At 38.9% G+C, this 15,047-nt stretch overlaps 1 protein-coding gene across 2 annotated transcripts in view; it reads left to right on the top strand.

Moving 5' to 3' along the window:
• The window catches only part of prkd2 (protein kinase D2), a 90,117-nt gene that overhangs the window by 38,937 nt on the left and 36,133 nt on the right, over positions 1–15,047 (top strand). For both annotated transcript variants that reach the window (XM_007237660.4, XM_007237659.4), the window contains exon 2: positions 14,390–14,528. In XM_007237660.4, coding sequence (XP_007237722.2) covers positions 14,390–14,528 — 139 coding nt within the window. The remainder of the gene's footprint in view (positions 1–14,389; positions 14,529–15,047) is intronic.

The raw sequence follows: 15,047 nt of genomic DNA, 5'->3' as shown, positions 1-15,047 counted from the left end.
TGTTTTGTCCCATTTTTATCTTTTAATGTAAAACCCGAATAATTTCAGTCTGCAGTAGAAATAATGGGATTGACCCTGCATGTCTCTGCGTGTTTGTGTCTGTGTGTGCGTGTCCGTGTCTGTTTGTGCGTTTGTGTGAGAGAAAATGGGGAACGCAAAGATTATCAATATTTACTCCATATTTAATCCAATATTTCGCTATAAATAAAAAACTACCTTCAGCACCCTGTTTACATCTAAATACTGAAAGAATTGCTTATGTCACAGAGCTCTATGAAAATGTAGGGGCCAAAATGGACAAACTTTATTTTTAATAAATATAATATAAATATAATTAATTTGCATTAAAAGTAAACATGTTTACAGAAGTTTACAGATTAATTGCATGTTTTAACATTGACAGGACTATCTTGAATACCCTGATATATTATTTTCTCCCATTCCTAGTTCCATGTTGGCCCCACAAATATTTGTCAGTTTACATTTCTAATCTAATACACATTTAATCTACAGGTAATAGTGCTGGGCAATTTTCGAAGTAAATTTAATTAATTCCAATTACAGTTTTTTTTTTAAGTGATTTTTTTTAATGGAGTAATCACGATTTTACATACAGTTACGGTTGGTAGAGCTTAGATTCTCTGCCCGAACCCGACCTGACCCGAGGCCCGACACGGTTCGGGCCGAGATTTCCCACCACATTCCTCGGGCTGAGTCGGGTCGGGCTCCAGAAAATAGTCTTAGATGTAGGCGTCTGTTTTTTAATTATATTTTTATTTTGAAATAAAATAACGAAACTAAACGAAAACTGAAAGTGAAACTAAACTAATTTATTTATAAGTGCTGTTTTCACTCCTGCAGTTGTACAGCGGGGGGGGGGGGGGGGGGGGGGGGGCTGGATGGGGGGGGGGTGGTGTGGAGGTGTTGTGCCGATTCTGTCCGCAAAGCGGGAGTCGGATTCAGCAGGGAGTCGGATTCAGCAGCGGATTCAGCACAAGCGCGGCGGCACCTCGCGGTCCGCGGTGTTAGTTGTAAGCGCTCGCGCTAGCCGCAAAATACGACAGAAAACACTGAGGGAGCTGCAGAGTTATGTATGGGACTAGAATATGAGCGTGAGGAGATAAAAGAGAACCTTTACCTGTGAGTAGCTCACACCAGAACACACAAATCTCTCTCTCTCTCTCTCTCTCTCTCTCTCTCTCTGTGTTTCTCTCTCTCTCTCTCTCGCATGTGAACTCCTCCGCGTTTGACTTGCAGAACTGTGTTTAGCTGTTCTTAAAAATCATTTTAATTAAATAATAGTTCTATGCTTCTATGTTACAGTGTTAATTAACATAATTCTGATCATATTTCGCTCATTCAAACATCCCGAAAACAGCCAGTTTATGGGGCGGGTCGAGTCGGGCTCGGGCAGAACGTGCACGGGCTCGGGCTGGGTCGGGTCGGAATTTTTGGGCCCGATCTAACCTCTAACGGTTGGAGGCGGAGGAGTCGTGATACGCAGCCTCTGCCAGTCACAGCTGGTCTGAATCAGGACTGATTGAGCAGTCAGCCGGGACCGGCATAAATACTCAGCCTTAGACTTGACTCAGAGAGATGCTACAGGTCAGAGGAAGACCAAAAGGTACCCACTTGGGTCAGAGTAGTTTTGTGTTGAGTTGTATTTGGGTGTTGGTGGAGGGCATCCCCAAGGATGCCGTCAAAATACAGACATTTTGTCTTTTTAACCTAAAATATCTGAAAACGCTACTAATTTCTGAAGTGTTTATACATCTTACCTTGTTTACCGGTACCAGTGGGATAAAGCCTATATTTAGCTTGAAATAAATCCAGCTGTTTCTAAAAACTGCAGACTAGGGGTGTCACAATTCTCTAAATCCTCGATTCAATTTTGTTCCTGATTTGAGGGTCACAATTCAATTCAATTCCCGATTTTCTTTTTTCTTTTTTTTTTTTTTACAGCAGAGAGGCCTATGCCAGTTTTAGATTAGTCTATGGTCAGTCATTGCTTTGATTAATTAAATTTACAATATCTTTTTTCAAAAGGTGGGCTTAATATAAGTGATACAAAGTGATACAAGTGATCTGTAATACACCACATTAGGCACTAATGGTCAAATTTAAATAATTTAATTAAGATATATATGTAATGCCATCTAGTGGCTTTTTTTCTTAGCAGCAGTGTGCACTATTAAAATAGCAATGTGCAACATAACAAAATAAATAATAAAAAAATACAGGAACAGTCATGTACAAAATAATAGAACAATTAGAGCTTTAACAAACTGAACTCTAACCTACTATAACAGTTAAACATGAAAAATAAGTCTCGGTCCCTGAGAATAACAAGTTTTTTTCTTTAACAAAGATATATTATTAACTTTATCTGAGAGAAAGATGCTCCTTAATATACCAAAACTATTAACATATTTGAGGCTAGACAAAACAACTGTTACTTTTATATTTTCAAGTTTTTCTTTAAGAAGAAGAGAATGCCCACATTCTCTGTAGAAAGGGCTGCTCTTTGAGCTACAGTGTGCTGCGCCATTTGCCTAGCGTGCGCGCGTGCTTGCGTAGCTTAGAGGGAGGGATCTTCGATCCTCTTTTTGACTTAAAGGCTCGAGACCATGATATAATTTCGATCAATTTCAATTAAATATCGAAATCATGACACCCCTTTTGCAGACTCATGGCTCTCTGGTGATTAATTGTGGAAAACAATAATAATCTCTCTTTCAATGTTTGTTCTGTGACTCGTTTCTCAATTTTCACTCAAAAACTCGCGTTCTGAAGTGGAACAGTGTTCGTGTGTGAGTAACTCTGTGGCTGTGTATAGACACGAGGTCTGCGCGTGATATGGGCTTGACAACAATGTTTTGAACAGAGGTGGAAAAAGTACAGAAAATTTGTAATTGAGTAAAAGTACCTTTACTTTGCTAAAATTCTACTCAAGTAAAAGTAAAAGAACCCATCTAAAAATCTATTTGAGTAAAAGTAAAAAAGTACTCAATTTAAAATGTACTTGGAGTAAAAGTTACATAGTTACTTTTAATTTTTTGATGTAAGAAGTCATAAATTATGTATAGGTGACTATAAACCGTATTTTTATATATTTACAGTTAATTTTTTTTTTTTTACTTGCCATTGCTGTGCTTTAACTGCTATTTACATGTTTTTTAAACATTCAAGCAGATTGTTTAATGTTCCCAATAAAAACTTCATCAGAATATCATTAAAAACATGAAATCATACAAAAAAGAATGTTGGTCGACGCATGCGCAGTGTCGTGAAGAAGCACATATCGATGGGTAGCATAACTCGACAGAACACCGGTTCCCTCAAGCCGCGCACACTGACCCCAGGCTACACAGCTGATTTACACAGCGTGTCTCCCACTAACCAAAATAAACATTGCTGAGAAAAGTAACGTAGCGCAGCTCAGCTAACTAACTTGTTAGCTAACCTTGGCAGTTTGATATGTCTCCAGTTTAGTTCAGCGTTGTTTAATGTCTAAAAGGGATCTATGTAAACTATGTATTTAGGTAATATTTGCCTCAATTGCGCTGACAGACGCATTTCATACAGCTTTCAGTGAATTTAATATACTATTAATTTAGGTTAATGCACGTTAGTAGCAAGGGTGTCGAAAGTATTCACGTTCATTACTCAAGTAAAAGTATAGATACTGGGGTTTAAAATACTTTTGTAGAACCTTTTGTCAAACCTTTTACTTAAATAAAAGTATAAAATTACTGCTTTTAAAACTATTTAAATTATAAGAATAAAAGTAATGAAAAGGGAAAATGACCTTATAAATAGAAGCCTAGGCCGCACTACAGGGGCCTATAGTGCACTAAACCCCAATGACTAGATGACTATATGAACTGAAATGGTGCTAAAAAAGGTCTTCAGAGATTCTGAGGGATGTTATGAAAATCTTTTACAGACAGACTCACACTGACAGCATCATACCTGTTCCTACTACATGCTTTACCAACCAGCTGTAGGCCGTAACTTTGCACAATGAACTTACAAATATTGCATATAGTAATAATATAAAGTACCAGTCAAAAGTTTTGACACATTCAATTCTCTTTTTTTTCTACATGTGTTGCAGATTAATATTAAAGCTATCAAATCAATTACATGAATTCACAGAGTTATGCAGTAAACTAAACATAAAAATAGTCAACAAAACCTTTTTTTTTTATAACTTCTTAAGCTCCAAGCCTAATTTCAGCCTGAAAATACATACCCACATTTTAAAGCTTTTTACACTAATATTAAAATATTTAGAGAATTTTAGTTTTATCAATTAATATTACAAATTGAACTGAAAACACTAAAAAATATACACTTGAACATGCAATATTCAAAATAAAAGAAAAATTATTTTTAATTTTAAAAAGAAATATTTATACGTGTGTTTATATAAGTGTTTTTACAGTTCTTTATTTAGCTACAAGGTGTTTACATTCACCATGTAAAATTATAAACTGCTCTCTTTCACTGGATAGATATTATATTGATCTGCTCCTGGGATATTCCTTTCTTTCTCCAAAGGACTGGAAACTTTATAAGAACAAAAAACACTAATTTTAAAACGTATTTTGCAGTAAAGAATGTGTTTCTGTATTTTATATATCTGCTCAGTGACAGTGTCGGGTTACAGACCCCTCCCCAGCTCTGTCTCCGCCTAACGCTGATTCACGTCTTTCTTCAGAAAAGACTCCGTTGATTCTGCGCATGTGCATTAGTAAGGCCTTAAATTCGATATTATGAGCACTGCTTTGACAAAAATGAGGATTATTGGCGAATGGACTGATGGATTTACTTATTTGGAGCGATATTGAAGCAGCAGGGAGAGGTAAGGGCTGGTGGGGGCTGTTTGTGCGTGTGTCTGTTTACCTCTAGTAATGCAGGGGGATTAATTACACAAGCTGCTGTAAAACTGTATACAACAGTCTAACACACTCTTTAGGCTCTAATTTAGGAACAGTGAAATGGTTAGCAGTTCTGTAATCCTAGGAGTTGGAATGATGTATAACATGTCCGCATTGGATCAACTACGGATGTAGGTAAAAAGCAAATATGCAAATTATAAGTAATATCTTTAATAAATAGGCATATTTCGCTGTAAATGTTTATTTTCTGAAAGGAAATACAGCTAAATAAGCTAGACAACTGAAAACCAGAGATTCTAAGCTTCAATATATGGCACATTGTGTATTGTATATATTGAGCCTATAATTATTCATAAACACAGACGGATATTAATTATGACATTTTTCTGGCCCGCGGGTGGGCCAGGGCACGTTAAGACGATAAAGTAGAAGCTTTTGCTTTGATGCCAGTGTTGCCTAACCTAAGCTTGAAACCTAGAATGATTCTTTAAGGATGAGCTGAACTAACACGTAACTAAAGGTGGGTAATCCAGATCTAGAAATTAAAAATCCATCTTGCAATTGGCCACCTTAAATTCCTTTTCTCATGATTGGATACACCTGGCTATGAAGTTCAAAGCTCAATGAGGTTACCAAACCAATGTTGTGCTTCAGTAAGTCAGTAAAAAGTAGTTAGGAGTATTCAAATCAATAAAATGATTGATTTTGCACCGGTCAAATTTTGGTTTAATGCATATTGCACATTTTCTGTACAATAAACCTAATTTCAATCCTGAAATATTACTGTGTCCATCAGTTATTAGATATATCAAACTGAAATGGCTGTTGCAAACACCCAAATATTTAGAACTAAAAATGATTAATATTAATAAGGGTGCCCAAACTTTTTCATATTACTGTATTAAAAAAAAAAAAAGACAAATTACTCATAAAATCTACTCAATTACAGTAACGTAAGTAAATGTAGTTCGTTACTTTCCACCTCTGGTTTTGAATCATTGATTTAGAACCATTGAGTTGATTCAACCCAAAGCATCTGAACACCAAATCAATACATATATTTTATTTTAACTTTTTTTGCAGGTATACCTAGTTTTTAACCCTTTCATTGTCATCTGTAGTTAGATTTTTAGTAGAGGAAAATTTTTTTTATTGAATTAGAAACAAAAATCTAATTGTTTGTGAAAAAATCCAAGATTATTTTTTAGGCTGTATTCGCCCAGCACTAACATTTAATAATAATAACATATGTGACACTGTTGGTGTGATTCTGTGTTAACATCTCTGCCTGTTAGAGTAGGCTTCTGCATGTGAACCTATTAGCAGACTGAAGTTGGGTCAGATAAGAGAGAATGTAACAAAAGATAAAAGAAAGAAACAATGGGAGACCTCTATAATTCATTACAGCAATAATAGGTGCAGCCGCCCAAGAAAGACTGAGCGAGAAATCTGATCCTTAGCAATACAAAGCTCTCTTAGAAATGTTCTGCAGTCTGTTGGCAGAGCCAGCAGAAGCAGAGATATGGTTTCCCAGGGTGCAGTTGGCCTGCAGTGTAGACTTGCACAGGAACATTTTAGGTAAGCATTTACAGGGGTCAATAATGGTATAGACTAGGGATGCAACGGTACATTTACATTCACATTTAAGGTATTTAGCAGATGCCCTTATCCAGAGCGACTAAATATCCAAAGCTAGTTTGTAGACTAGGATCAAGAGATACACCGAGCTTGATCATGTTTAGAACCCTAGGAACCCTTTTTTTTTGGGATTAGTTCAGGGATGAGAAGATGAGTCTTTAGTCGACGCTTGAAGACGGCGAGTGACTGCTGTTCTGTGCCAGCACAGAGAAGAGTCTGGATGTCTGTTCTCTGTGTGTTTTGAGGGATGGAGGTTCGAGCCGAGCCGTACTGGAAGCTCTAAGAGCTCTTGGTGCAGATCTGGCTTTGACCATTGCCATCAAGTATGAGGGAGCTGATCCATTTTTGGCTTTGTAGGCCAGAGTTAGGGTTTTGAATCGGATGCTGGCGGCAACAGAAAGCCAGTGGAGGGAACGCAGCAAAGGAGTCACATGACTGAACTTCGGAAGATTGAAGACGAATCATGCTGCTGTATTCTGAATTAATTGTATTGGTTTGGTGGCTCGCAGTGGAAGACTGGCCAGTAGAGTGTTGAAGTAGTCATGTTTTGAAATGACAAGAGAGATGGCACAAGCAGCTGAGTGGCTTCCTGAGACAGAAACGGTCGAATTCTTCAGATGTTGTACAGGAGAAATCTGCATGACCGAGTCAGATTTGCAGTAAGGTTCGAGGATGATAACTGGTCATCCATCACTACACCAAGGCTTTGTGCTTCTGTCGATGGAGTGACCAGTGAGTTCTCGAAAGAGATGGAGAGATTGTGATGAAGGCTCGTAGTTCCTGGGATAAACAGGTCAGTTCTGCTGGGGTAGAGTTTTAGATGATGAGAACTCCTCCACGACGAGACATCACTAAGACATGCTGAGATGTGGGATAAAACCTGAGTGTCGGAAGGAGGAACAGGGTTTAGTTGAGTCTCATCAGCATAGCAGTGGTATGAGAATCCATGAGAAGATATTATTTTACCCAGAGTGCGAGTATAGAGTGAGAAAACAAGAGGACCAAGCACCGAGCCTTGTGGAACCCCAGTGGAGAGTCTGCATGGAGCAGATGTTGCCCCTTGCCACGTTACCTGGTAGGAACGGTCCTCCAGGTAAGATGCAAACCATGATTCTAAGACTGGGGAGGATGGAAAGGAAAATCTTGTGGTTGACCGTGTCGAAAGCAGAGGAGAGATCAAGAAGAATCAGGACAGATGACAGGTTGGTAGCTTTTGCTGCATGAAGCTTCTCTGTAACTGCAATGAGGGCAGTTTCAGTAGAATGTGCAGGTTTGAAGCCAGACTGGTTTGGGTTCTGACGATTGTTCTCAGTGAGAAAGAGAGATAGTTGGTTGTAGACAGCACGTTCAAGGACTTTGGAAAGGAAAGAGAGGAGAGAAACTGGTGCAGTGTGGACACGGTTCGGTTCATATTGCGGTTCTTGGGCCACGGTTTCAGTTCGGTTTCGATATATTAATATTATCTAGCTCCAACATGCAGTATGTTTTTTAGCCCTTTCTATTTCAAATCAACAATGTGCTCCTACTCACACTTGCAGAGCCAATATTAAATAGAAAAAGGCACAGATTAATTAAAATCACAAAATGTATTATTATTTATTATTATTAAAAAACACTTATTCCTACCATTAGTCAAAAACAGGCCAAAATAAATAAAGTGCAGGAATATGCAAAGAAACGTTTGCACACTGTGCTGCTGACCTTTACCTTGTTAATCAAACTCAACACTGAAACCAAAATAGTCCCAAACAGCGGATTTATAATCTGATTGCGCTTCTTTAAAAGTCCTTTTCTCCGTTTCGCGTTCACTGGCCCTGATCACGCAGCTGAGAAAGCTTTGTTTAATTCGCAGTCAAATCTTCAGCTTCTGCCTTTAGAGCTGAATTGCTGCTGGGAAATTCAGAAAAAAATCTGATTGGTTGCTGCATGGTTGTGGAGAGACATGCCGAGAGAAGTATATAAAAAAAGTCTCCCCCGGATCCTAAGCAGTCCTGACTATCACCCACAGAATACAGTGTCCAATCAATAACCACAAATAAAACAAAGTTTTATCACCAGCGAGACAGATAAAGACCAGAACCAGACAGAGACAGCTGGATAAACTCAAACTTTTTATTTTCATAACAGGGAATTAACTCAAATTAAAGTGGTTGGGCGGGGCGGGGGAGGGAGAAACACACCGGCAGAAAAAAAATACACAGTGTTGCCTCGTGGAGCAAAGACACTCACTGCTCCTCCTGCTCTGCTTTAACGCATTGTGGCACTATTATTAAATGAATAGAGTAAATACATACAATTCAGGGGTTGCATCCTTTGCAGGATGCGGCCTGCGAAGGTGTGTCCTTTGAAGGACGGGTAGGCTGCGATGGCAGTACTGAAATGGGACAGTCTACCCTACGCAGTATTTCCTGTTTCCTGTGTTCCTGAGATTCTACCCACCACAACCAAAGTCTGAGCTGAGAAATCAGCCAGAGATTTTGATTCTCGTTTTGCTTCAGATCACAAAATACCAAATTAATTAAGTCCAGGTTAATTAACTGTGGAGTTACTTAAATATTTTAAATGTGAACGGGTGGAACTGAGAATAAACAAATAAAAGGGCTTTTGAAATGAAATTGGAAAAAAGAGAATAAATTAGAATAAAGTATTATTTAGTTTATATATAGTATTATGTAGTTTATATATATATATATATATATATATATATATATATATATATAAACAATACTTATAAATAAACTAAGTTATACATTAATACATACACACATAGATATATTATTTAGTTTATGTTAATAAATATATAAGTATTTATATACTATCTATAAACTATTAACAAAGAAGATAAACATGATACTACATATATAAACTAAATAATACTTATATGTATATCAGCTATATATAACTTATACTTATATATATAAAGTTATATATACATATAACTAAATAATATAAATGATATATAAATAATCTTTATATATCTATTTATATATCTATAAACTACATAATACTAAATATACTACATAATACAGCCGACTCCTCTGCTGACTCCGCCCTTTTCGCACTGAAATAACGCAATGAATCTTGGGAAACTGTTGGCTGTGAAGGATACACTCGGTGCATCCTTTGTTTCCGGGGAAAAAATGCTGCATTCGTCGGCTGCATTCGAAGGAGTCTTTGAAATGGGACAGTCTAGTCGCGCCGCTGTGACGTAATCGGCCTTCAAATGAGTCCTTTAAAGGATGCAGCCCCTGATTTGGGACTCACCTATAGACTGTATATAGCTGGACAGAGCATTGTCTCTCACAAGTGAAGCCCCCACAGGTCGGGCGCCCCCTGCTGTTCGGTTTCATCCCCATAGGTTTCAATGGCAAAACAGACAACTTTCAACTACGTTTTTTTCCAATATACTGTAATTCTACCTCCATTATTTAAATTCAACAGCTAGTGTAACCTCTGCTTATAATGTTACATTTCATATCCTCACAGAATTCGGGCTGGGTTACACCTAGCCGGGGTGGGACAAATGACTGTATGGGTGGGACCATAGACTGTGTGAGCTCTGTGGAGGCAGCCCTCAGGGGTGGGGTTATTTAAATGAGTAGGCTGTCTCTCCACAGTCTTTCTCCCTCCTCTGGTCTCTACTGCGCAGACTCGGGTTTCAGGATCGCCAACATGGCGGAAGATTTTGGCTTCATTTTAATTAAATAAATGGGTTCGGCGAGATGGCGTCCATCTTTTTTACAATCTCTGGGTAACCATAGAGTGAAGAATATCGGTTGTTACATTTTGTGAAACTGACTCCAATAAATTGATAATTTCTGTTTTTAATCATGTAGGAGTATTTTATCCTCTTCAGTCACACAGATGCTGTGGCGTGTCATAGAGAATAGTTTTGTAATATGTTGAATATCACAGTATCATGTGGTTATCGTGGTTAATGTATCACAATGAACTCATATCGTGAAAGACACCCCTTAATTAGGAGATCTGTGTAGGCACAGTAACCAGAAAAAAGTATTTTGTGCATTCTGAAGCCACCACTAAAAACTGTTCCTGAGGTTTTTATCAGATTTTAATATACAATAGTAATAGTATAGTATAGTATAGTAATAGTATAGTATAGTATAGTAATATACAATTTTCAGTTGAAATGATAACCAGACCTTCAGTATTTTGGTCTCTCCTCATTCAAACAGATAGGAGGCTGGTTTGTTTTTTATTCAATGTTTTGGCTTTGTTTTGTGTCTTTTGTTGTACCAGAAAGCCTGTTACTCTTTTAAATCGTGATCCTTCTTCCTAAAATGGCAGAGGTCGAGCCATTCTGGCCAAATCTTTTTCTGACTGTTTGGCAAGAGGGTCCTGATGTTGCAGCCATTTAGTAGCTGTTCAGGGAATTATCCATTGGCTAAGGTGGCACTTCTGTAGACCATGAGAGCTTTTTGTGTCCCCTTCCCATTTTTCAAGAGAGATTTCACAGTCCTTACAGCCCTCTTAGCTTTGCAACTAACTACTTTGTGGATAGTGGGGGCTGCTGGTCATGTAAGTAAAGTCATAGTATCTGGCAGTGAATTCAGCTGCAGAGAACTGATGCCCATTGTCAATGAGTAGTGTCTTCGGGACTCCGTGGCGGGCAAATCTAGACTTTAGCTTGTCGGTTACTGACTCTGTGGTAGTGGAGGTCAGGTTTGCCAATTCTATATAACGTGTGAGGTAGTCAGTAACCACAAGTGTCACGTGACGGTTCCATTGGAACAGATCAGCTGCTATGCGCTGACGTGGCCTGTTCTGCAATTTAGTTTTCAGCAGTGGCTCTGTTGCAATTTAAGCCTTCTGTGCACAGCTTATGCTTTTTTTTTTACATTCAGCTTGATTTGTTTGAAAAGTCCAGGCCATTATATGGAATGTTGGGCTCTAGCATTGCCTTTAGCAATTCATCCTGCCTTGTTTCAGGATTTACTAGTCTTTCGCCTTTCACCATTACTTCATTCACAACCAGCAGGTCCTGGCAACTGTCCAACTGTGTGGTAGATGGACACTCAGACATCCTCTTCCAGCTGCTTTTCCTCTGTGGTGGACATCGCCTGTACTGGAGATGGGGAAAGCATGGCTTCAGTAATTAAGTTCTTTCCTGGAACATATTCAACTTTATACTTGAAGCAAAGGAGTCCCAGTCTAAATCTCAGAATGCGTGGTGGCTTTTTTATGTCAGCAACATCTTTAGGTAGAGGCATCTCTATAATGGCTATAATTTTTCCTGGGTCTGCTTCTATACCCTGTACAATAACAATGTGGCCCAGGAACATGACCTTCTCCACTGCAAACTGACACTTCTCATTGTTGAGAGTGAGCCCCTCCTCTCCAACAATCTGTATAGCCGTTGGTCATGTTGTTCTCGAGTGGACGCAAGACAAGTATGTTGTCGGTGTGGCACACGGTAACTTCAGGCCCACTCAGCAACTGGGTCAGCTGCTTAAATGTGGTCAATGGGACTTAAAGGGGATGTGTGGCCCCTACCAAAAGCCGGCTGTTGCATTCAGCTTTTTTAAGACTGTTGTCCCTATCAGCTTGGTTAGGGTTTCATCAACATATTTCTTTATAACATATTTTAGCTCTTGGTGTGTGATGCTGCATCCAGTGATGTAGTCAGTGTTGTGCTGCATGACCTCCTCAGAGTCCTGCACTCCTGCTGTATAAAGTTCTCAGTGTTCTGCTCTGTTGACTCTGAGGCGTGTGTATCTTAACACCAGCACAGTCCTACAGCTGTCAGCCTGAACTCCAGGGCACTCAACTGTATCAGTTACAGAAACACCCTGCTGCTGGAATTCCCCCCAACACACTGAATATACCTCTGCTGGTTTGTACTGGTTTGCACATCGTTCTACCTGTGCCATGGGTTTGTGAAATGTTTGAATCAATCATAATCATCTAACAAATCTGTTCCATGTTCAGATTTTATTAATCCCAATTAATACAAATAACTAATTAAAAAGATGATCAAGATTGAGGAAGCGTGATATTGCACATTGTGATAGTAAACAGATTATTCTACACATGGTAAATTTAGCTATTGCACATGATTTTATTGCATGTAGTAGTATAAACTGCTGTGTACTGACATTTGTGTGTTATACAGTCTGACAGCAGTCTGAAGGAAGGACCTCCTTCACCCACCACAGGTACAGCAGCAGCCAGGCACAGAAGGAGCTGCCCGGTGCTGTCAGAGTGGTGCAGAGGGTGGGACAGGTTCTCCAGCATGTAAACTTCCCCTGTCCTCCATCACCATAACTGGGTCAAGACGACACCCCAGGACAGAGCTATGTAAAGCGTCTTTGAGTTTCCTGAAAAGTGCTATAAAAATAAAATGTATTATTATTATAGAGCTGGATTTCTTATGATCTTGTTCAGTCTCTTCCTGTCAGCAGTGGAGATGCTGCTGCTCCAACAGACCACTTCATAAAAGATGGCTGATGTGACCACGGGAGCAAAAAATGTCCTCAGGAGTGCCCCCTGCACGTTAAAGGACCAGAGTCTTTTCAGGAGATTTAACCTGCTATGCCTTTTGTTTGTTGTCAATCTAGTCCAGTTTGTTGAGGTAAAAACCCAGATACTTGTGGGACCTCACTATCTCCGTGTCCATTCCCTGGATTTTTATGGCCACCTAAGAGGAGAATGTTTGAATCTGCAGAAATTGACCACCAGATTTTTAGGTGTTCCTGCATTGATCTACAGACAGTTCCTCTAGCAAAGTCCTGAGTCAGTTCTTTGTACTCCCTTTGATCTCCATCTGTGATGAGGCCAACAATAGCAGAGTTCTCTAAGAATTGAAGTCTGCAGAGTAGAGGAATGGGAAAAGGGACCAAGAACAGTTTCTTGTGCTGTAGACATCCCTGTCAGAATATAGCCCTGTGTTCTCCCTGTGTCCTTTTAAAGTCAGATAACATAAGCGAGAGTTTATCATCAGTATGGACCGATCAGTGTTTTGGGGGCCGATATTGATCGCCGATCGTGTTTCATCTCGATCGGCCGATCACCGATACCGATCATGGCCGGGGCCAAATGTCACATTACTGCCACACAGGTGCCAGGCAAACCTGATACAGATTACCTTAATTACATCCACGCCTAAGCAAACACTGGTAATTTACGCTTATAGAAAATAAACAAAAGAGTGTTACTGACCAAAATAAACGCTTTTCAGGAGAGAGATAAGTTATGTGTAAATATTTATTAGACACCAGAATTTTTTGTATTTATATGTCAATACCACAGGAAGGTGTATCCCAACATCAGCCGCCTCAGCCTTTTTTTGGAGTCAGCTTACTGCTTAAAATCTCATTTACTGTTAATATTTATAAAATAATACAATATTTTAATAAAAACAACAGTAACGTTAATCTAACGCTTCAGCTAGAGCTTAGATTGGGCAAAATATCCAGCCTGCCTCTACCCGCCCTCATATACTGTCATTAAGAGCGCGGACCTGATTTAATCTCCACATTTTTAGTAAGTAGCATTACAGCAATAAAACAGAGCTTTTAACTAAATTCACAAATAGTTGGAAAGAACGAAATCTGTTTTAATGTTGTAAATAAACAGTACAGCACGGAAAAGGGCTATTTTCTTCCACGAAACTGTGACAGCGCAATGTATTAGTGATTGAAAAAATATATATTGCTTCAACGTTCTGTAGCTTTTTGGGTCAGCTTAAATTTCAAGCAGATAGAGCAGATTGAGCTGAAAGAGGACCCTCATTTGTCCCCGAAAATGCTGATCGGCCCATCTCAAGTGTATATGCGATGCAGAATAATATGCTAATCTATGGAAATCTTTCTCTTTCTGTCTTGCAGTTTCCTGAGTGCGGCTTTTATGGTATTTATGACAAAATCCTGCTTTTCAAACATGACACGAGCACCAACAACATCTTACAACTGGTGAAGTCTGCAGCTGATATCCAGGAGGGAGATCTAGTGGAAGTGGTGCTGTCTGGTAAGAATCATTATCATCTTATTTAACCTCTATAAACAGTAATAATGAATGTTAGAAATACACTCATCATTAAAATAGATGCACCCAGAAGGAAGTTTAGGGATGTAATGCTATTTCGAAGGAAGATAAAAGTTACCAGGAACAAAAAAATATTATAAATTTAGACTGATATGGGAATATTTATTGAGCTACACATGCAGAAAGAGTCATGCCAGACTACAACATGCCAGATGTCTCAGCACGAAGTGAGTTGTAGACGTTCCTAATGGAGTCACAAAGTAACATCACAAAGTTCCTGCAGATTGTGCGGTAGGAGTGGAGTGTTAATAGAATGACCAATAGTATCCCACACATTTTCAGCCAGAGAGCCTGATAGCTGTTCATTCCCATATCATAACCATCACAACCATGTTGGTTGTGGTATTGGATTATTAACAACTTCTATCCTGATCTAGACTCACTTTATAGTGACTTAATTTGTACAACCAGTCTTGTTCTAGACAAAACATTGAACATACA

The sequence above is a fragment of the Astyanax mexicanus genome, chromosome 18 (genome assembly GCF_023375975.1).
Source record: "Astyanax mexicanus isolate ESR-SI-001 chromosome 18, AstMex3_surface, whole genome shotgun sequence".
In the NCBI taxonomy this organism is placed as follows: Eukaryota; Metazoa; Chordata; class Actinopteri; order Characiformes; family Acestrorhamphidae; genus Astyanax; species Astyanax mexicanus.
This window is presented reverse-complemented; position numbering and strand designations above follow the sequence as displayed.